The following is a 24679-nucleotide window of genomic DNA, read 5'->3' on the forward strand; positions in this document are numbered from 1 at the left end:
CCCGAGGATCATTCATGTTTATAAGAAAGATCAATGGGATTGCTGCTCGAACATATTGGAAACTTTATGGCAGTGAGAATTCATTCATAATCCAGGATAGATTTGTAGTTTTATTGGATGCATAGAGAAAGTTCCAGCAAGATATAATTTATTTTAAATACATATGTGCATGGTACACAGATTTATACTATATATACGTATCCTTCAATGGACGAGGATCAATGCGTTTGATCCTCAGATAATTATTATTATACATATATTATATTATATATTTAAATTAAAATTTTATAAATATAAATTGGTCCTCAGATAATTATATATTATATTATATATTTAAATTTAAATTTTATAAATATAAATTGATCCTCAGATAATTATATATTATATTATATTATATATTGAAATTTAAATTTTATAAATTTAAATTATAAATTTTAAATTTTCCAAACAAAAAACTCCCCCAACTTCTTCCAGCGTATCCCCCACCCTAAGCCCCAAACCCAAAAGCACTTAATACGAAATTTGCCAAATTTTCAACGCTCTTCCATCAATCGAGCGGTAATTACCATATCATAATGATCTCACATCTCTGCCGATAGCCGATTGCCGATTGCGACACCGCATTGCCGCATTGCCGTATTGAGTATTGTTGTTAACAAATTAACGTAGAAAGCTCAACGAACCCGATGAGCACGCAGCGGGGTAAAAACACAAATGAAAGAGAACCTAACTAAAAATCCAAGACTGTCGATGGGATGGATGACGAGGCATCGATCGGGGCCTGATGAGGTCTGACGTTGATGCCCAGGGACACCCCGGTGAGAGCCAGGGAGCGCAATGGACTCGACTCGACTGCATCCCCAGCTGAATCGCAGCCAGAATCCCAGACTCATACCCAATCCCGCCTGGGAGTGCATGTCAGAGGCATGTAAACGTGAAGAAACATAATTTGTGGGCACGTACTGTAGGCAAACGCCAACGCCAACGCCAATAAGATTCAGGTTGAAGTTGAAGATCGAGGTGGAGGTGGCCTACGTATAGGCATAGTTATAGGCATGGGAGGCATCGGAGGCAGAGGTTGAGGTTGTGGCTGGGTGAGGGACATACATATGTAAATGTCGGGGCGTTAAATCGGTGCATAGACGCTGATCGGGGCGGCTAGTCTAGCGGCATCTCTCTCCCTCTGCTTAACCGTTTATGGATATGAAATATTGTTTCGTCCAGGCCCCAGTCCCCAGTCCGCAGTCCGCAGTCCCCAACTACCAGCCTCGAAGATCATTGTGTGTTCGGGAACTCGGAAGATCTTGTGTGCCATGTGAACTGTGCTGTTAATGTAGGTGTTCTCTCGCTCTGGCTGTCTCTCTGTCCCTGTCTCTCTCCAGACCCCAACTCCAACTGCCTGAAAAGATTCACATTCTTATGATTAATGATGGTAACTGCGACGGCGGCCCAAGGAATTTCAACATAACTACTTTGTGCCCAGATACAAATCGTTATTACACATTAAATGTTCCCAGTGAGTGGTTAATCAACAGCAGAGGGAACGCTGTTCAGGGTCAGGGTTTGGTCGAGAGCGAGGCGATGCGAGGGCTTGGGCCTGGGCTTCAGCTTGGGACTTCGACTTCGACTTCATGGGGTTCAGTGCGCGGGTGTATGCTTTTGAACTGCTGAACTGCCAGCGTGTAAATCAATTGAAAATAATTTGTTACTTTTAATAATAAGTGAAAGAAGCTGTGCGCATGCGCATGCCCATGGCGAGGAGTACGCAGCAGATCTCTCCCCCGAGCGTGGGCCCGAAGCTCTGGCCTCTTGGGAACCTGCCTGCCCCAGCCCCAGCCTCAGCCCCAGCCAGGTTGTAATTGATCATGTGTTTTGTGTCCCTCTCACTCTCTAACTCTCTGTGGGAGTGTGTCGGTGTATCGTACGATATGTGAGAGACAAACAAATAAACAAATAAACATTGGAACGCAGAGACAGCGTTGACTGTTGGGCCATAATCGATGAAATCAATCGATCATGGCGAGAAGCACAGCGCAGGAGCGTAGTCCAGGAGGAGGATTCCATAAAGAAAGGACAATAATTTCGGTATGGGAAAATGTAGTTGTAGGGGAAAGATGCTGGAAAATGCCGGGAGAACTCCTAGCAGGAGAAGTATTCCTCAGAAGACCTGAATCTGCAATCTTCAACCCCTCTTTGCCGACTCCCATGATACGTGTCAGGGTTTTCGGATGATAAACTCGCAAATGGAAATGAATGATGAGAGGATGTGAGGATGTGAGGATATAACGAGCAGAGCTCTAGCCACAAGTTAGGTGGTCCATGACTCAAGCGCCCGGCTCGGGCTTACTCATTTTGAGTCGAGTCTCCCTTTGAATAAAAAGCTTTGCCATTGCCTTTGCCTTTGTGCCCAGTGAAGCGCCACATGTCGTCGATTCCTTGTAATCCCCCAATGAGAGGCATTCCCAGAGCTCAGAGCAGCTCGACGGATCCTGCTTGGGTGATGGTGGGTAGGGGGAAGAGGGTCCCACTCTTATAATGTCTTATTTATATCGGATTATGGCTATCACACCATTTTCAAGGGTGTTCGAGTGACCACCATGAGAGTGCCACAATGCCAGCGGGCGCATTAAAATGTCAAAGAACCGAGAATGAAATAATAAAAAATAAAACAGACAGCGGACACTGGACAGTGGACAGTGGACACTGGACAAGCGGACAACGGTGCGTGGAACAAGTGAAAAGACAGCAAAGCAATCCCAGAGCATAACAAACAAAAGAGTTGTCAGGACAGCTCTCTCTCTCTCTCTCTCACTCTCTCTCTCTCTCGTTGGCCATGGATGATGGAACCACTAACTAAGGTGTTGCCTCTGTGACCATTTCATCTTTATCTGGCCAACACCACAACAACAGGGCAGGGTCCCATGCCCAATGCGGTTAACACCAGCCTCTAAGCAACCACTCTCCCCTTGTCTCCCTGTGTCCCTCTCTCTCTCTTTGGTAATTCAATTAAGTTCTCAATAAGTGATTGGAGGATGGGGGATGGGGTGTATGGCATGGTGTGGATGTGGATGTGGCTGTGGCTGTGGACCTCCCATGCCCAGAGGTGTCGTCTAGTCGCTGCGCGCCGCCAATAAAATTGATCGCTCTCTTAGCCAGGTTAGCATTTGTTTTCGGAGCTACACAAATTTCCCAAACTGATTTGTGCCCGGTGATAAATTCACCAGCCTAATTGACAGTCCCTTGTCAGGGCCGGCCGACCGGAGGGTCGCCTAGAGGGTCGTCTAGGGTTTCGTCTAGGTGGAAGGAGTTACAGTTCCACATAAGGGTCTAGGTGTCAATTAATGCACTGACTGAGAGATTGAGCCCAGGCGATAAGCCAAACCAAGCCAAGCCGGAGAACCTCAGGCGATTAAATTGTTAGACCTGATCAGAGAATCACAGAATCAGAGACAGAGTCAGAACCTGAAACAGAAACAGAACCCCAGAGCAGTTGCTTTGTTCTGGTGTTTTTTGGCTGATATCGAGAAGACGCGTAAGTAAGTTATATTTAAAACACCTTTTTAGGCAAAACAAAACAAAAGTGTCAAAATATTCGATAGATAGTGGAGGAGACCATAAAAAAAACACAGAAACGAACACCCAGAGCGTGTTCCCAACAAGGTGGGGGCTCAAGTGGCTCTGGGTCTGTCTGTCTGTCTGTCTGTCTGCTAGTTAGTTCTGTTGTCAAGTACGTATCTCTCTCGGCATGGAACGACCGCCCCCCCCTCGGTCTAGTTCGGCGTTCGGCTTGTCGTCTGGCAAGTGGCTGTAGGTGTCGTCTGGGGGGCTCTAAGTAACTACGCGTGTAGTGCAATTAGGCGCGACATTGGGACACATGCGACTACTGTGTGCCACAACGCCACAGCCATCAGCAAGTGGGGAGCCATCAGAGGCGGCTCCGAAAAGGGGTGGCATGACTCACCAGAACATAAGTAGAACATTCTTACTCTGTGATGAGTTGTGACTTGCTCGAGAGTTTTTTTGTTTGAAGTAGACTAAAACTTAAGCCTATTCATTTAGACTCCATAAAAAGCTAAGCAAGTGAGATTGTGGATTAAAAAATGCTAAACTAAAGATTAACTGGGTATAGTATTTCATTTGCATATACAAATGTACCTGTACTTATATCATCTAAACATCATTCAGGTAAAAAATTTAGGAATTAATTTCTGCATGAAACTTCCCCAAATATTCCCATTCTCTATGCTTTCCTCATCAAATATCCAACCCTTTCCCACTCGTAATTCGAATATCATTTCACTTGTGATCAAATCACAGTATTCGAATCGTAATGAAAGCAGTGAAGTGGCACGCACCGCTGTAGTGCTAGGGCTGTGGGGCAAAAGGCGTAGCGTCGTCGTCGTCGTCGGCATATCAAACCACCTTCAAAAGCTGACAATCTAGACAATGTACAATTACGAGAGACAAGTTTTGTATCTGTGTTTTTGGGCTTGGCTCACTTGACAACCTGGAAATGGCATACAGAGAGACAGCGAGACAGCGAGACAGACACACAGAGTTATGTAGTTATGTGTAGGGTAATGCTGTCATCATCACCATCATCATCAGCGGCTATGAGGGGTTCTGTCAACGGCCATTTAAAGAGTGTCCTCGTTCCGCTGGGCACTCATATTCGAACTGCCTCTCCAGATATCCCCTCCCCGATAGATCCATTCAATGGTGACGCTGACTCCCTGCCAAAGCCATTCAATGGCGAAAAATCGATTGGCAACGTTTTAATTGCGGAGCAAACGAGGCAACTTCTTCGCTGACATCTACTGGGTGGTCGCCAAGGCCACAAGTGCAGTGCGAACGTGCCCCGAACAGAACAAGAGGTATGTCCTGCTGTCGAGAGATCCTGCAGCTCATTAAAATTGCATGCTCGGTAGGCAGCCAGCAGCCATCAGCCGTCAGCCACCAAGGGTGCCAAGGAGGAAGGGCCAAGACCAAGAGCCAAGTGAGCCCAGAGAGCCAAGGGGTGCTTCTGTGGCAGTAAATGGCTCACTTTTGGCAGACGTCGTACTGCAGCACGTCCTGCCACTACAATTTACAACTACAATCCAGAGGATAGGAGCACATACATAGACGTACATGGATCCGAAAGTGGCAAGAGTACGGGGCTAGGGCTAGGGCTAGGGCCACCCTAGTTGCGGAACCGATCCTTTTAATTGTGGCCTAAAAAAGGCACAAACTGACAGCGATAGGGCAGGGGCAGACAAAAGGGACAAAACCCCATACGGACACATCAATCTGGCCAGCTACTCGCAGGATAACAGTCCCTGCCCCTGCCCCCGCCCCTGCCTGTGCCGCATCCCGCTCTGGCGCACAGCAATCTCAGTCTTCGGGCTTCGATGTCCCGCTGCTACTTTCACAAAATATTTTGGTTGTACGCAGTGCGGATTCGTGCAATTATGTCCTGTTCTGTGGACAGTGTGTGTCGAATGCCAGGACATGACCCAGGCCCAGGCCAAGGCCTGCTGGTGCTCTGCGACTGGGGACTTCCTGCAGCGAAGTGTTGCAAAACACGAGATGGGATGGGATGGCTAGGACAAGTCCAACGGTTGACCAAGATAAGACCCATAGCCACGGTCTGGATCTTGCTGCGATTTTGGCCAACCCACACTGGCCAAATGCAGCGCGTAGCCGCAGGATATCTTGAGACATTGAAATGTCTCCGGGGCGTTGCAGGAGGGCGCGTCCAGGATACTTGTCAAGCCATCGATCCACACAACACAACACACAACACACCACACAACGCACACAACACACACCTGAGGAGGGTTGACTTCAATGTAGACATCAATTGGCGAATACGTTTACATTTTGGATGCCAATGGCAATGCCAATGGCAATGGAAATCGCAAACAATGCGAAACGGAATCAATTGTACATGGCCATAATGCCCGGCCAAATGCCGGAGTATGTCATCAAAGTGTAATGGAAATTGAGCAGCAAATGAGGCAGCTGTTGGTGCACGAACCAGCACGCAGATCAGATCCTTAGTACTTGGCATGCGGGCACAGACAGTCAGACAGTCAGACAGCCAGACAGAAATGACCTCAGGCCTCAATTAAAGACAATCTTATGCTTGATTTGGGACAAAGATCACAATCGAAATATTGACAGTTCCTGGTAAGGAGCGTGCTAAAAGAAATGGAGTTTCGAAACGGAATAGAATGAGCTGGAGACCTCAGAGCATTGCAATTGTTTTCCCCAGTTTGAGCTGCCATTTGGCACGTTCTCCTCACTTTGGGCCAATTTCAATGGAACCCACAATGAAAACTAAACCAAAACCTAAACACTGAAGCTGAAACAAATGCCATAAATATTTGGACCACACCTCAAAAATATAACAAAAGCAAAACCACAGCAAAAGCAAACCCGAAATCAAATCCGAATTCGTTTCGATTCGATTTCATAAATTAAGTTTTGCGACAGTTTTAGCATTGATTGTGTTGCTCCCCTTTTATAAGGCGAAACTTCTGCTTACTTAATCGGAATCTTCAAAATTAATAGAGCTGCTTAAAATATGCGAATGTGAATCGAAACTGAGTTGTGCCAATGGTTAATAAATTTTGACAGCTGCTGTTTGATGTTCCTCCCAAGATGGTCATCCGAATTGAATTAAATGAGTTATCGTCGCAGCATGGGAGCACGGTGTGGGAGTGAAACCAAAGGGAAATGGCAGATGATAGAGATACAGATAATATATGTACATAATGCGGATGCGGATACTGAAAACAGACCAGAATCGGTTTGGGAATGCAATGCGAAAGATGCAGATCAAGCTGAAACTTGTCTTAAGAATACATTTGGTGTAATATTAAATTTTTTAAATGTTTTTATATAAACAAAAATCGATTTTCAAAGTTTATTTGGATAAAGGAAAATTTAACATAATGATATTGATTTGAGTATTAAGATACACTCAGATAGAAAGTATAATTACCATATAATGAATATTAGCTGCTTAAAATATGCGAAATGGCGCTAGAACTATATAAACTATTTTCTGTAACCAAAAAATTTCTAATATAGTTTTCACAAGAACAACTAGAGATTTTATTTAGAGGTCATTCAATTCGCAAGAACAGAAAAAAGAACATTCAGGTTTTGTCGTTTAGCAACCTTTCTTAAATCAATTCCATGATATAAAAATTCTTCTGCCAAATAATAAACCTTTTCAAAGAACCCTGTTGATTAACTTATCTATCAAATTTCATTGCGATTTGCCGAGACTTAGGTTTGGGGTAACTAAATCCCAGAAATTCCCACCGATAAAGAAAAAACGTTCTAAATTTCAGTTGAAATTATTTTCCATACATATGTATATATTTCTTGTGATAGCTTCATATCATTTTGGGCGCATGCAATGGTAAATATTTGATACATGCGAACATACATAATATATATACAGGCTATAGGCGACAATGAGATCGTTGTATCTTTGTGTTAAGTCACGTTTGATAGGGGGGGAAATTCTAAAGGTAACTCTAATGATGAATCATATATAGGGAATCATTATGAGAAATAATAATCATGGGACTTGGTTTGGTTTAACGCATTGAACAATCCACGGATTGATTTATTCAAATATGTATAATGGTAAAAGCTATTACGAAAACAGTCTTTCAATAACCAAGAACGGGTGTGAGGTTTGGTTTGTCTGGGATTGGTTTAAATGATTGATTGATTGATTGATCTATTGTAACATAACATTTGGTTTACTTAATTGGCTATAAGGTACCATATATTAACTTTAATTAAACTATAGTTACATTATTACAGGTATATAATTAAATAATAGTTTTACAGTTCGACAGCGAAGTTCGATTCAATTCGATTCGATTCGACTGTGTAATGTTTTGGAATTGTTTTGTAGGAGGCGTGTGTGTTTGCAATACTTTTCGTATCTTCTCTTTCGTATCTGTTTCTGTATCTGTATCTTTGCTTTGGCTTTGGCTAGGACAATGCCGGCATCTATATATCTATTCCATATAGAACCGATTGCACTAATTCTGACTGATAGCATCTCCACTGCTGCTGCTACTTTAACTCCTCTCACTGGGTGCGATTGCGGGGTGTGCTGGCGAGGATGTGGCGTCCCTTTGGCCAGGATTCGAGCTGGACTCTGTGCGAGGTCCGGGCCAGGCACTTCCCATGCCTGGCCGGGCCAACTCTGGATGACTCTAAACACAAACCAAGAATGGATTAACCTTCGGTTCGGTCTCCGTGCATCTCTCTATCTGCTCATGATCTCGTCGATGGTGAAGCCCAGAGTGCGCTTGGGCTTCGCCGTGGTGGCGGACGAGGCGGATGACGACGAGGACAGATCCAGGACGGGCATGTGGTGGTGCTGATTATGATGGTGATGGTGCACCAACTGTTCAGGTTGAGGCGAGCTCAATGCCTGGGTTGGTGCCCCACCGCTGGGGGATGTGGGCGAGGTGGGTGACGTGGTGGCCTCCTTGCTGCTCTGCTCGCTGTGGCTCTGCAGATGGCTCTTGAGGTTCGCCCGCTGGTTGAAGCTTCGCTGGCAGATGGGGCACTTGTGGGGGCCCTCCTCCAAGTGGGTGACCTTGTGGACGGCCAGGGTGCGAGACTGGCAGAAGCCCTTGCCGCAGTCGCTGCACTTAAAGGGCTTGTCCTTGGAGTGGATGTAGCGGTGGTCCCGCAGATGATCCTGCCGCCGGAAGGCCTTGCCGCAAATGTCGCAGGAGTACGGCCGCTCGTCCGTGTGGGTGCGCTCGTGGATGAGCAGGTTGTAGGATTTGGTGAACTGCCGGTTGCAGTACTTGCAGATGAACTGCTTCTTTGGTCGGCTGCTGCCGGAGCCAGTGGCTCCGCCCGCTCCCGGGGCTCCGCTCAGCTTCATGGTGGGCAGGGCGCCGAAGTGGCGGCCAGCTGCGATGTGGAGTCCATGCAGTCCCGTGGGGTACGGCCTCACACCGTGCGGATGGTGCGGATGCTGGTGTGGATGGGCATGTGGGTGGGCATGGGCGTGGTGCGAGTGGTGGTGTGGGTGGGCATGGGCGTGGTGCGGATGGTGGTGCGCCTGGGCCTGTGCCGCCTGCTGCTGCTGTTGCTGCTGCTGGTAGAGGGCGGCGTTCCTGATCCAGTGGTTCATCAGCTGCTGGTGCACGGCCACGGGATCGGCACTGGCTGCAGCTCCGGCTGCAGCCGCCGCATAGACGGGGTAGTGGGGATGCTGTTGCTGCTGCTGCTGCTGCATCAACCAGAGGCGATGTTGCTGCTGCTGCTGCTGCTGTTGCTGCTGTTGGTACTGTGCCATGTGCCGCATATGGAGCTGTGTGGCCACCGCCTCATCGGCGCTTGTGGAGTGTCCCCTCCGCAGGGGCTCCTCTGTGGGTGTGTGCGGCGGTGTCAGCATTGGGGAGAGACTGCTCTCGCGCTCCTCTTTAATCACAATGAAATCGTCGTCGGCAAAGTCTGGAAAGTAATCGAATGAAATGCATTTCGTTAGATTTTTAGCTCCCAGATACATGTCGGGTGTCGGTTGTCGGGTGTCGGTTGTCGGGTGGGTGTTATGGTGTGGTGTGGTAAAGTAATCCGTTTTGCCGTCGCTGGTTGTTGGATGATGATAATTACCTTGTTCTCTGCTGATGTTGAGCTCGTCGTCGACGGTTATGTTGCTGATCGGCGAGGCGGATGTGGAAGACATGGTAATCCCCGTTTGTATTTGGTTTGAACTGATCTCGAAACTTCACTTGTTCTTCACTGTAGAATCAATCTACTGTTCTTTGCTTTGCTTTGCTTTGCTTTGCTTTGGTTTCTCTATTCTCTGTGTATTTTGCGTATCTTTACGTAAATGTATCTTTCACTTGTGTCTGGTATTTCAAAGCGATCTCTTGAATGCGACGTGCCCTGGACAACGTCTCGGAATAAACTGAATTTCGATGCGGACGCCGCTCTCCGACTCAAACTGGTGTGAATCGCACGAGTGCTATCTCTTTCTATGGCTGCTTATCGCTCCCGTTCCCTCCTACTCGCTCTCGCTCGCTCTCTTTCACTCTCCCTCTCTCGTTCGCTCTGCGTTTGTGTGTGTGTGTGTGCGCGTGTTGAGTGACTTCTGCTGCTGTTGGTGCCTGCCACTGCTGCTGCTGCTGATGCCTGCTGCTGCCTGCTGCTGCTTGCTGCTGCTGTGAATGTATTTGTATCTGAGAGTAGCGCTCGTTAATAACTGAATGCAACTGGGAACTCGTCGACCCGTTTTGAAGGCTCCGCGCGAGCAGTGGAATGGAATGGAGTGGAGTGGTGTGGAGTGGAGAGAGGAGCGAATGCTGAACCATCTGGGGTTGAATTTATTTGGAAATGGTAGATACGTCCACGCCTACCCTGCTGCCCAGTCGAGCTCTGGGATTGGCTGGCTGCCGTTCGCTGCTGTATCTGTATCTTTTGTGCTTTTGTTGTTGCTATTGTAACTGCGCGTGCACGTACCCAGTGCCGGGCCAGGCCGGGCCGGGCCCCGACTCCGACTCTGACTCTCGTGACTCTTGCTCTGGGACGACTCTGGGTATCCGTCTGCGTCTCTGTGGCAGTAAACAAGCGGAAACTGTTGGCCTGACGGTCGGACGCCCGTTGTTGCTGCTGCTGCTGCTGCCGCTGCTGCTGTTGCTGCCTCCGTTGCTGCTGCTGCTGCTTCTGCTGGACTGGTGGCAGGCGGCAGGCAGCAGGCGGCAGGCAGCCATTGCTGCCCGCATCCTTATCCCAATAGCAAACCCAAACCCAAGCCAATCCCACCCAGGCGCATGTGCCAGCCAGCCAGCCAGCCGCAGCTGCATCCCCGCCAGGGAGCCCGTCCTCATCCTCGTGCCCATCCTCGAATCCTCATTCCCCCCGTCTGTTTTCAACCTTTTTAATGTCGTGCTGGCACCTCGCCCCAGGATATTGTAATCTATTGTCCCTGTACTCTGTGCTCTGCACTGTTTTTCCGTGTGATTCGTTTTCACTTAAATTTTAATTTGCAATACAAATCACTTTTTTTTAACGTTTACACTTTAAGCCGGAATTCAATTAGTGGCATCAAAGAGATTCGCATTTGGGCCAAAATAATGAGCGGATTGATGAGTACTTCCCATTCTCGTTTCCCCCACAAATTGAATATGGAAACACATTCGAATGGGCAAAGGACTAAACGGATTTTCCAGAGCATATTCTGGCAAACAATTTGCAGTTTGATGGCAATTTTGCCATGGAGGTTTTCCCATCAAATGTAACTCCCCATTTGGGTGAACTTTCACCATTTCCAACTGAAATGTATCTGAGGTATTGCCAATTGCCTTTAATGAGTTCCGCATTCGAAATGCTTCATGCTACTCCATGGTCAGATGTAACCCCAAGTGTGTCTCCAAATGGGCTGTAATTGATTTGAGCGACAAGCAGGTGCAATTTATGGATACTTTTTCTACCTCAGCACAGTGAAAGGTGAACCTTTTAAGGCTACTTAAACGAATACGGATAAAAAATAACTTTGCAAGGGACTGAGCTACAGACAACGATAATAGTTCAACGAAGAATTCATATTTTATTATATTATAATTATATTATAATATCTGAAATACTATTCCTCAATGAGTCTCTCAATAAATCTCATAATAAAGAGTCTCGTTCTTAGCACAATCTATGCACAAATCTTGAAAGCCAAGTGGCGATCATCCATCCAATTGAATCCCATTCCCATTATGGATATGGATTTCCCACACATTAAAAAATATTTCAAAATTTCCATACCAAAAAGAAAACTATGGATATTCTTATCCCATTATCCCCTGCTTCCGAATTCCCATACCCTACTGAAGACTCCCTCGACTTTGACTTGTCGACTTGTCTTTCCCACACAGCGTTTCCGTAATGGATCTCCGGCTAAGCCATGAACCAAGCAAAACACGAAACATTTCCCATTGATTGGTTTTACCCACTTAAGCACAGACTGTCCCCGCAGGACTGGGATCAGGATCAGGACTAAGCCCATTGCGACACACTCCGTCACAGACTGCGGACTCTGGACTTTGGCTGGCTCGGGGATTGACTTTTCTTAGTCGCGTGATCCTCTGGACGAAAGCCAATTAAACAATATTTGGACAACAGGCTCAATAAACTTTCCCATCATCAAACAGGGCTGAATCAATAGCCGCAGGATGCGGATGCGGCTCTCCTAGAGCGAAGGATTTCCCCATTTTCAGATTTCTCTATCCATCGTCATATGTACTGCGAGTATGTGCCATGGGATGTGCATATGTACATACATATGTATGTATATGTGTGCCGTCGGATTCGTGGGCAGCTTTAGCGTCGTTTGGCAATTGTCGCCGCTGTTGACACGGGGCAAACAGTCGGCGAACTTTTCCATTTCAAAGTGACGGACGGCACGGACTGCACGGACGGTGGACGGTGACTCCTCCTCTGTGACTCTTCCACCGGTTCTCTGGCTCTGCGACTCTTTGCGCTTGGAGTCGCGCGCAGTAATTAACATCATGTCATAAGTGTACAAAGGCAAATAAATAAATAGATAGATAAACACACAAACAGAGTGGCACCGGAGACACATGAAAGACCCAGACCGAATATTTCCCAGCGTACATTCCCATATGATATATGGCGTGGCACTGACTTCCTGCCATTGCCATTGCTATTGCCATTGCTATTACAATTGCTGTTTGTTGTTATCAACACATGGCCGAAAAAGGATTAGGATACAGCTAACACACATGTTCCAGTATTTGCATATACATAGCAAGGAGAATCAGAACCAGAACCTGAACCTCAGGCCTCAAATTCATCATCATTTGTATTTCCATCACGGAAACGGAAACAATCTAGAGAGAGAGAGAGTGAGAGAGAGCCTCAAAGATCATAAAAAAAGATGGGAAGGCGAAGGCCAAGGACCTGCACTAATAAAGAAGTCATTGGCTCGGCCATAAAGCCATAAAAAAATATAAAACTGGCCCTCTGCTCGACATTAGTAGCCTGCCATTGTATCTCGACCTTATCCTCAGCCCTCGTCCTCTGCGAAAATTGGAGGAAAAAAATGTAGAGCGTAAAAAATATAACAACGAGAGCAAAAAATCACAAAATCATCATAAAACTGAAAATGACAACTTACTTATCATAAAAACTGGCAAAACACTTCGCAGAAGATGCCACAAAAAGACAGACCCTCGCGGGTCTCCATGGCTCTCTGACTTTCTGGACTCTGACCCGGTTTTTAGCAATATTTTGTGCATTTTTTTTTGTTTGTTTTTTTTCCTGTATTTTTTCGTTAGGGCCATCCATGCATATTTTATGATATTTTTTCATGTTTCCACGAAAAAAATTAGATTTTTTAGGCCAAAAATGTCGCTGCATTGTTAGCGTCAGTGTCAGTCGCTCTGTTGCAGTCACAGCCTATGGGCAATAATTGTAAAAAGACTTTTTAGTGGCCATATGCCGGGGTTTCGATTTTCGCTTTTTTTTTCCACTAAAAATATATTTTTTGTGAGTCAAGGCAACAAATTGGAAAAACTAAGAAAATGCTGATACTTTTGGTGACCTTCCTGGCTTAGAATACAATTTGTTTCTTCTGAATTGGACATCTTTAAGCTACTGGGATCTTTAATTGCTCTTCCAGGGAAACATTACCAAAGGCCAAAACTACTTTCAGTTTCAACTTAGCATTAAATATAAGTTAATTGCATTTCCTCTGAATAAAAATCAGAAAAATAGAAGAACAAAATATCCGAGGTAACTCCCCTAAAATCTATGAATTAGCCTTGAACATATTTAACATCTTTCTATGAATCAAACTTCCTTGAGCTACTGACATCATTGTTGCTCTTCCAAGAAACAACTAGCCATAGCAAAAATCAATGCTATCGCTAGCAGACATTTTTTATTTCCCTGCCATAATGGATTTCCTATAGCTGGGATGGGGTAAAGTTAAGAATCCATCATAATTTTCTCATACATCAAGTCGAAAAGATAGACAGAGAGAGACAGAGAGAGAGCGATAGCGAAATATATTGTACGAAGGCAAAAACTTGGTTCAAGGCTTAGCCTCGAAAGCAATTTGCAATTCCACGGCAAAAACAGAAAGACAGAAGAAAGCCTGGGAGGGAGAAGGAAGGCTAAAGGCAGAAGGCAGAAGGCAGTTAGTCAGTCCAGTCCAATGAGGTAGACGAAAAAACAATTTGAGTTATTGAAAATGCTTCCAATGAACTGCAATGAACAACACCAATTTCCCGGCAACGCCAAAAAGTTCCACGCAAAAATTGTTCCACGGCAGTCCTTGAGATTCGCATTATAATTAGGTAAATATGGGCATTATACGATCAGAAGTCAAGGCCTGGGTGCAGTACGGGTGCATGCTGCATTGTTGCGATTTGAATTGCTTGCGAAAAGTATCTAAACACACCATAAACGCGTCACGCCCGCGACTCCGTTCGGCTGGCGAGGCGATGGCAGGCCAGGCCAGGCCAGGCCAATGCGAAAGTATCGCGGATGGGCCATAAACGAGCGAATCTGCCCAAGGACGAGTCAACCATAAGTTGCCACGACCAAAACCAAAACATTCGGTCCTCTACCCGCTCCGACTGCGACCCCTTCGAAAAAGGGGTGTAATCTTTACCAGCGTAATTAAAGGGGTGTTGATGCCCAACCCAGGTAGCCCTGGCCAGCCCTTCTCCTGCAATCCTGTCCCTCTACCAGTCCCAGTCCCAGTCCCATTCCTGGGTTATGGTTATGGCCAAATCCTGGAACTAACCCTAAATGTTCTGCTTAGGGTTCGCTCCTTTTGGCTTCGCTTCATTGTCTTTCACCTTGCGGTGGGCGCGACGCACTTTTACTCCTTCCTCGGCTTCTACTTCTACTCCGCTATGGCCATTCCTTCTGCTCACGCACGACAATAGTACGGGGAAAACGGAGAAACTCTCGCGCGAACAAAAGGAGTAGCCCAAGGATTAGTGAAGTTCGCAAAAGGCACTGGCACTGGCACTGCTCTTCAGGTCTCTCTGTGTGTGTGGCCTTGCCAAAAAGAGTCAAAAGGAGTCTTATATATTCTCAAGGTGTGCACATGTACATGTATCTTCGATGTTTTGAGTGTAGCGAATCCAGGGAAGGGTTACGGTCTTAGTCCAGGGAAGGGTTGTACTTTATTTGCTAAAATAATTAGATTAATCCTTTGAGAGCTGACTTCTCTGGTCATATTAGTGCTGCGAGAGGCTACTCCCCCATACACACGATTTCCTGTAGCGAATCAAAAGGGTTTTGTCGTTTTTCGTTTTCGTTTTGGTTTGGTTTGAGTTTCGTTACTCCCCGAAAGGATTGCAGTTTATTTGCTAAAATAATTAGATTAATCCTTTGACATGGAGGAAAACACTTTAATCCCACAATGAGGCTTCTTCAATGGGATCGCATACGAAGTGTTTCCATTGGGATGGATGGTTCTACTGCAAGATGGGAGGGAAACTCTGTTGGAAACATTCTTTGTATTGAATCAATTAAAAATTGTATTTGATTTTAATCCACTCGAGAAACCCTTTGATAGCATAACATAACATTTTGAACATGATTTGTTAAAGATAAGTAGCTAAAAACTGAAGATTCCTTTTGAAATACCTTTAAGGAATTTGCTTAGTAAATATTCATCAATTAATTGTCTGTCTATGATGTTCTATTCTGTTGTTTTGTATCTAGGTTTGTGGATACTTTCCAATGGGTTCTATAGGGTTCTTCAATGGATCAACTTTTTATCTCAGATCTTTGCAATTATGTGGAATCAGTGTTTGATTTTCTTTGGTAAGTTACACATGTTTAACCATCGTGATTCGAACACACACAAAACGATATTTAGATCTCAACCAAGACCCGACCCTACTGGAGGCTCCTCCCCCTTTGATATCTCCTTTGAGTGGACTGTTGGCTACCTTATGTGTGTGGTGTGTACACCCCACACATCTGAGGGGAGGCGGTCGCTTGGGAGCTTATCGTCAGTCAGAAAGCGTCAGTCACCGCACATCACCAGTGGAGCAGTGGAGTAGTCAAGCAGTCGAGTTCTGTTTGCTGTCAGATCGTAAACGGAACCAACCCCGTATTTTGATAAGGGCCACGAAAATGTCGCAAAAACAGAATGAGTTGGTAGAAAACACTAATGATAAAAAAAACGGCACACTGGGCCCCAGGTCAAGAGAGGAGGAGGAGGATTGCTTGGGGGGAAGGGTGGACAGGCGATGACAACTGGTCGACAACACCTTTACGACGCCGGAGACGGAGACGTAGCCGGAGACCGAGCCACAGGGCGAGCGGGTGGCTTTGATTTTAGCCGCCGCGCTTGTCATAAACATCGTCCGAGAGGGCCGCCGACCGCCGACTTTCATATTTTGCCGTCTGTTTCTTTTTTTTTTTCCATTTATTTATTCCTTTTATGCTTTATTTGCGTTTGTGATTTAGCAATATGGCGGATGGGAAGGCTGTGTGGCAGTTGGCAGTGCATGTGTGTATAGAGCCATCTATATGGCCAACTATATGGTGGTTGGGTCGGAGGAATGGCGGTTGGGTCTCTGTCGGCAGCCCCCAAAGTAAACCAGCGGCCACCAATCAAAATGCGTGGCCAGCCTTAACCCATTGATGATAGATTCGATTGAAATAACAAATAAAAGTGGTCTCTGAATGGTCTATTTATTGTATTGAAATACTCACATGTAATTGGGTGCAAAGCAAATGTTTTCTTATATTTCGAAATGATAAAAGTCTGTGAAGAAAACATCTGCTTTGGCCAAAGACTCTACACAATTCCAAGATGCTGCATGAGGAATAAAAGCCCATTAAATTTTCGTTGGACGCTTCATGAGCGCTACGGGCGGGGCGGGGCTAGTTCTTCAATTCTCTTTTAGGCTCTACTACTACTCTGCTACTGGCTTCGTCAATGCTAAAGTCTTTGTCGCGGCACAGTGGGGACTCCGCCGAAAAGGGGTTGCACAGCACAAAAAATTGTATGAGCGCTTTGGATAAAATGAGTATACGCATGCAATAGAGAATTATGCAAAGCTTTCGAAAATTTAATTTAGAAGTTAATTTTATTTTAGGAGAATATTGTATCAGTGTGAACAAATTTATTAAACTCTTGTTCGGTTATTAAAATTAGCCAGCTGGAATAGGCAAAGGCCCCACTGTGCGCAAGGCATGCAGATGCATGCGCAGGCGAAAGCCGTTGGGCAGCGGGTTCGCTGTGAGAAAGGAGGCAAAGCCGAAGAGAGAACTGAAACCACGCGCGCTCCCTCTGTCTATGGGTCGTAGCGATAAGCCCCGCGCCAAAGAAACCTGTTTTTTTGGGCGCTCAGGCAGCATCTTGTCATTGCATACGCTTTGCTAATATGATTCACTAGGTTTTTGGTTTGGCGCATAGATGTAAAAGGTTTTGCTGCACCTTAAAATAACTTATAGTATAGAAATCTATTCTTCATTGATTTTTGAGAAGAGACTGAATTGAACTTACACACATACATATGTACATTTATTTATTTATAGAATATTTGTGTCTGTTTTATATAAAGACCAAGTGAAAACACTAGCCAGAAAGCTAGAAACTCTCATAAAAACCTTCTAGCCAACCAAAAACAAAATGGCCCAGCCCACCAGCAGTACAATTGAAACGGTTTGCTTTCGAAACGATGCTTTGATTAATTAATAATGGAATTGTTGTGGATCAGTCAGTGCCTTGGGGGGGTGACTGGACAGAGCAGAGGTGTAGGGCTAATTGAAATGGCATGAATGGACACACAGTTCGGGTCGTAGGTATTTTTCAATTAGCCCAAAACACCTGGGGAGAGTGTTCACGCTTGTGCCCTGCCCCACGTCTCATTAAGGCAGTAAATTAATGAAAGGAATGATCGCTCTCTGTGTGGATACCGCGCAGTGGCCACCCATTGATCGATAACTAGATAACTATCCATATCGCTGGACTAGAAGGGCTACATATACACGCAGATACCACTGCGTAATCCAAGACAAGTGTGTAATTAATAATGCTCCATGAGCAGTGCCCTCTGCGAGCACCCATTCCAACCGATCACTTTTCGATGATTTCCAGTGAAGAGATCTTGTAAAGTATTCAAATTACGGGGCGACGAAAAGTGTGAAAATGCGTTTTGAACGACACGACACGTCGCACCCATAACATTCTGTGATTTATGATGCCAAAACATGTGCGACCCACAAAAAACAACGCACCGAGATCGAAGATCAGAGGCAGGGCAGTGAGGGCAGAGAGGATCAGGATCAGCTGGCAGCTCCACTAGGATCCGATGCGATCCTTGTACATCCCTCAGCGCCACTTTCGGGGAGTGTCAAGTGTTTGTTGCTCCGATTACATGCAATGTTGGTTATCCCAATTCGGTTATTAGGGCAGTGTTTACAGTGCGGCGCTATCCATAAATTATTGGAGGCACAAGACCCAACTACAGCAGAACCCAAGAAGAGAAAGCACTTCTCGAGTTCGATTTTTGGTGTGGTGGGGGTGGGGAGTAATCCGAGATGGAATCCTTGGTCGATAACAATTTCTGAAAAACTCTGCCATTCGCCATTGAGTTTGTTTATATTTTCCCTGAGACTAATTGTCGACATCAGCCGCATATTCTGTGCGTACGAGTACGAGTAGGAGTAGCATCCCCATCTGGTGCTGGTGCTGGTGCACGCACAGACATTGAGGAGGCACAGAGGCAGCAAGTGCTTCCAGCTACGAGTATTTTGCTGGGAAATCACTTGGAAATTGATTGGTTAACGCCGCTTTCGAACCAGATCTCAGATCAGAGATCTGAGAGAGTGGAAAACTCTGTCCAGTTGCAGTTACAGCTGCAGATTTGTGTGTGTGGTCTGAAATATCGGTTCCACTTGCATCTCAAGTGCTAAATGTGGAGTGTAGGAGACTTTTGCAGTTCCATTTTTTTTTTATGACTACTTACGGCTAATGCGCATTTCGGGGAAATGTTGCAAGCAAGCAATACGGTAGTAAATGGTTGCACCACTCAAGTGGCTGGCTGCCCCGTCGAGTACTACCGAAACTCTTATCATCCACAGATCCACACATCCACAGATTGTTTGGCTTCGTTGTGACAGCACAGTGAAGCAGTGAGCCGTGTTATGGTTATGTGTGGTTGTTACAAAACAAAACCTAAAGCGGAAAGTTTCAGATATCTGAGAGCATGTCCACGGCAACCATTTCGTCATAAAAATCAAGCAAGGAAGAAGCATATCTCTCAAGTGATAAGGATACAAAATTTGAAAGCAAACCAGACACGAATCATCCCAAAATGTGTCTTAGAAGAGGCTCATTCCAAAACAAATCCATAAGGCATCCACATACGAAAGCACCTCATGGAATAAGCCAAAACTTAGCTTTATTTTTATCTATTTTTATCTATCTATTCTCTAAAGGATTTCAAAATATGTCTCTCCAATTTCCAGGCAAACAATCCTTCCCAAATAGTTTCAGTTACATCTAAATAATGCACTAAGTCACCTTCATCTCGGTCTCCACTCCTTTCCTTTGGTATCTTAATATCACTCTGTTGAATCTCCTTTGCTAATCACTCAATTTCGAACTTCGTTTCACGGTTAACCCCAGATTGGCCGCTCCGTCACCTTGGGCCACACACACAGAACGAGAACAAGAACCAGAACGAGAACCAAAATTAGAGCCAGACCCAAAACCGAGACACCTACCAGGCTGCTCCCCGAGTAGGAATCTTCCCTGTGTACATCCTGCTGCTAAATAGATACAAATAATTATCTGTTTGGCAAATAGTCGTGCTCGTACTCGATTCGGGGACAACTTCATCGATATATCCGGTGTGTGTGGTGTCCCTGTGTCTTTCCTCCATCCAAATGTAATTGCAATTATCCATCCACAGCCTTGAGACGCTGCTGCTGCTGCTGCTGCTGCTGATGCTGCTGCTGGGACGCAGAGGGGGCGCGAGGTTAGCCCAAGTTTGGGTTTGGGTTTGGGACTTGATGGACTAGGCCAAACGAGCATATCGAATCTCTGGAATCCCGCTCTGTGCTGAAGTGGAATCCCGCTCAGCGCTCTGAACTAATGTTGTGATTAGCATCTGCGTTGACAAACACAGTGAGCGGTCCCAAGGCGAAATATTCCGCTGTAGAAGATTGCTCGCTCTTCCTTTTGGCATTGCCTTGGACTCGAGCCTCGTCCCCACCCAAGATGAATAATTATGGGCGATCTTTATGCTTGCACCGGCTCCTCGCTGGGACCGTTAATGCCCCGGCCCAGTACCAATCCCAATACCCATTCCCGTTCCTGGGCGAGAGTTCTTGGCCAGATCGTTCCCTGGCAGTGGGTTACCTGCGGCGTTTTGGCATTCCGAAAATTCCTGCTTCAACTTGGGCCTCGGCTTCGGCTTCGGCTTTGCCTTTGCCTTCAATTGATGCGCTCAGTGAGTCGTCGCATTGTTAGACAAAACGAATTCACGCGTATTCCGCCGAAACTCGCTAATGGTCACAGCGAGTCGTCCACAGCGGCATGTCACGGCACGGCACGGCACGGAACGGCAACGATCCACGGATATGATATGAGAGATCTCGGAGTGGTTCCGAGCCTGCAGATCTGCAGATCTGCGTGTGTTTTGCCTTCACCTTGGCCCTCCGCCTGTGTTATTAATGATGGAAATTTGAAAATACAGAAGGTTCAATAATTGCAACATCATTGTGCGCGATGAGCGATGCTGAGGACGAGTCGCAGTTCTCCGATTTCTCAACCTTCGCTGCCCCTCGGACACATAGTGGGAGTGAGAGGGAGAGATATATAGTGACTTTGTCTCAACAACAAAGCTGTTAACAAATTGCCGCTTATACTCCGGACTCTCTCTCTCTCTCCTGCATGCTTGGCTTCTTCAAGCCATTTCGCCACACTTCCCGTACTAATACACGCGCGTCCCTGAGACCATGTTCCATGTCCATGTCCATGTCCATGTCCTGAAAGATGGTTTTATTGCCACATTTATGAGCTTCAGTACCTACTAGCCCAGCCCCTTCGAAGCAGATCCGATCGGCAGCACTGCGTTTATATTGCAGCAATTTCGTATCAATTGAATATTTTCCACGAATGCACAAAGGCCATAAAGCGCGTCGCGTGGAGTGCAACTAGAAGTGGGAGTACGAGTAGATATATGTATGTATGTATGTAGGAGCAAGAAGTATATTCAAAACATGGGCGAGGAAGGACACATGCCTCTTCTGTTTTCTGTCTTCTGTTTATGCCAATTTTTATATGCTTTCATTGCCCGCCCGCTTCACCTTCACTTTGCATGGGCCCATTGCCATTCCCATTTCCATTGCCATTCCCGTTCCCGTTTTATTGGCCTCGTCCGGCGTCTTTTTGTCATCGTAATTCACGTGTAAAACATGCCCGTTCCGTCCGTCCCCGCTCTTCCGCTGCCTCAATCCTCAAACCCATTTTTGGCCCAAAAGAAGAGGATTGCGCGTGCGCGCCTCTCCATTTGTTTGCATTGAGCGCGCGCCTCGCACGCCCCGAGCCCCGACCCAGCCCGATCCGGCCCGGCTCCGAGCTGACAAATCAAGTAATGAACAAACAAAAATGCAGCAAGAGAAAGGAGACGGCGAAGGAGGCCCAATGTCGATTCCCTTGAATTTTCGGCGCACGAATCAAGTTCTTTTAACACTTGCCAAAGTGGCAAGTGCATATGGCTGCAGCAGTGGATGTGCTGGTACTACACCAACTAGTGGCAGTGGCCTTGCCCAAAAAGGCCAAGATGTGAATTAGGAATGGAATGCCACTGGCACTGGCCATATACATATGGCCGATGTAAGGTGCAAAATATATTATAGTATAATTTGAAATTAAAGAATAACAGCTTGACTTTCATTATGGAACGCCCACAGCTACAAACATATGCCAGTTACATACATATAGTATATACAGGATAATATACGGATATATTCGGATATATATACGGATAAGGGATAAAGGATTATTAGCTTAGAAATATTATTTCATGAATAATTTCAAAGACAAAGGCCTAAAGTTCCTCTCCTGTAAATTATGAATAATTCCAGTATTGAAGTCACACTCTTCACTCCCAGTTTTAGTGGTACGAGTATTACTCATCTCTATCTAGAGCCGCACACTCGATTGATTGCCCCACAATCTGTGTGTGTCCCAGTACCTCTGACTATAGAACCCAAACGGAGAGCCCCTAAGAGGTTAGAGCTTACTAGAACCCATTGAAAAGCCACGCTATCTGCTGGAAACAGTGCAATCTCAGCCCTTCAGGGGATGGACAAGTGGCAGCTAAGCTGCCGACCGCGCATGTAATGCATGTTTGGGGCACTCTGCGAGATACTTTGAGTGGCGAAAACCATAACAAACACCTCCGATAAGCTATCGACAATTGAAAGTGGAAGCAAGTGCGGACCCAACCGTGTAACCGGGGCTTATATCATGTGCTTCCCGAGTGTGGAAGCTCTGGCAGCACTTGCAGCTCCCTGGAGTGGCGTGGGGTGGCCAAACTGCAGCTACGTGCTTGTTGGCACCCAGACCAGACCGAAATTCAAGTAGCCTGTGCAGTTCAGCCTTAATGCGCCCATTGGCACTCGACGGTGCGGACAGGCGGGACAGCACAGGAAACTGCAGCTCCAGCCTAACCACTGGCAGCACCACTGCAACTGCCGAACCAAAAGGCCAAGCGGCGGCACACTCTTGAGATTGGCTGCAGTTATCTGCCGCTGCTGCCGACAGTTTGGCAACTGGCAGCCAGCTACCCGTCATTGTCCGGCGGCACGAGCCCGTCCCGTCCCGTCCCACTGCCGGGGTGTGGGATGTAAGTGGATGTGGATGGAACCCCCTAACGACTGCAGACTTTCTGTTTGCCTTTTGTCCAGACGTTAATTGGATCACTGACTCACTGGACTCCACTCCCCAGTAGGTCCCTTGGACACAGCTGTCTGGCTGACGCCCGCTGGGCACACATGTCCTGTCCTTTGATTGCCTACTAATCCCGGCCATCGATGCTCGGGACAGGAACAGTCCTTGGTCCAGTCGAGGCGACAATCGAAGTAAACAGCCAGACAAATGAGCAAACAAATGAGCTGAGCACAGACCAGACCAGCCCAGACCAGCCCAGCCCAACGGATGTGTCCTTAAACGGACAAAATTGGATCATAACTGCGACTGCGACTGGCGTTGGCGTTGGCGAAATGCTGAAATCTGTGCAAACAGCGCATTAATTAAGTCCTGCAGCGACACCCAACATAAAAAGGATATCGCTCGAAGGATGCCCAGCAAATCGGTGGCCATTAAAGGAGAACAATGTCGGAGCGTGTGGCGTGAATTGCGTCACGGTTCTGGGGAGCCTTGAATGTCGCAAACATTTAAGGGCCAGTGACGTCAGCTGAGATAAACATTTGTGTTGGCAGTAGGGATGGGGAAGAGAGCAGAGCCACTGCAACTTGGGAACCCTTTTTCAGTGGATATTCGACTGCAATAAAAACCCAGTACCTTCTGCCATAAGTGTACAGATTCGCTGTAAAGCTTAACCTCTAGATAAAAAGAAGAACCAGAAGTTTCAGTAGAACAACGCCACCCAAACTCGTCCTTCTGCTGGAAAGAAATGCGCAGAACTTGTAGAGTCGCTCGCAAAAGTACTCTGTGAAATCTGAAATGAAACCCTATAAACTTAAACTCTAGATAAACCTAATGTAGAAAATACAGAACCAGAAGTGCCAAGGCGTATGGGACTGGGACTGCGAATGGGACTGGGAATGGGAGTGCCAACCGAAGCCATTCCCATGTGTATTTGACCCCTGATATTGCCCAGATAGAGATAGAGAGAGAGAGAAAGAGATCCTAAAACCGAAAACCTATTCCCAGTCGAAACGATTGTGGAAACTCTTTGGCTGCTCGCAATACTCGCAATGATAGTAATCAGCAATCAGAGTTTATAATGGGGGCGTCAAGTCGCTGCTGGATCCCCAACATCCAATACACAGAGGGGCCTGCACGCACAGCCGGCGAAATATGTATAATGATTCCCATGGGCACCTACTTATCGCCCGAATGTTCGTTTTTAATTGCTCTGTTTGCTTCGAATACTCGTACTACACACATTTCGCTCGGGCTGCAGCTCCTCCGTAGCTCTTGTTGAATTTTATACACAGTTTTTTTTTATCGAGCGAAGACACTTACCGAGAAAACACTTAACGCTAACTGGCTGTTATCGTATGGGAGAGGGGAGAGAGCGCTAAGTGTGCTAAGAGCCAATCGGCATCAACATTGGGGGCCTGGGAAGTGGGTCGATAGAACGAACGCCCACACACCCACTCCCCACACCCCACACTCACTCCCACACCCACACCCACTGCCATGTTCCATATCCAAGCCTAACGAGCCATGCCATCCATGCCATGCCATCCATCCATCCAGAGACTCCAATCGAGTTGCTTCAGGCCTCTGCTCTGCTCTGCTCTGTTCCCAAAAAACCCTCAATTCCTCTCTTCGGGGGCGGGGCAGCCACTTCAAATTACAGCCACTAATCTTTGCGGGCATGTCAGCCGGACCCGTACTCGTACTCGCACCCGTACCCGTACACGGACACAGACACGGACACGGTCCAAAAAC

The 24679-nt window shown here is 46.4% G+C and overlaps 1 protein-coding gene across 1 annotated transcript; it reads right to left on the minus strand.

The window, feature by feature from the left end:
* Positions 1 to 7353: 7353 nt before the first annotated feature.
* Positions 7354 to 10113, minus strand: LOC111080163 (protein odd-skipped). The gene is made up of 2 exons (XM_022375627.2): positions 9649 to 10113; positions 7354 to 9489 (listed from the first exon to the last, which is right to left on the minus strand). The coding sequence occupies exons 1-2, from the start codon at positions 9719 to 9721 to the stop codon at positions 8282 to 8284; spliced, it is 1281 nt and encodes a 426-aa protein (XP_022231319.2). The 5' UTR covers positions 9722 to 10113; the 3' UTR covers positions 7354 to 8281.
* Positions 10114 to 24679: the final 14566 nt, after the last annotated feature.

This window comes from Drosophila obscura, unplaced genomic scaffold (genome assembly GCF_018151105.1).
Source record: "Drosophila obscura isolate BZ-5 IFL unplaced genomic scaffold, ASM1815110v1 contig_36, whole genome shotgun sequence".
Classification (NCBI taxonomy): domain Eukaryota; kingdom Metazoa; phylum Arthropoda; class Insecta; order Diptera; family Drosophilidae; genus Drosophila; species Drosophila obscura.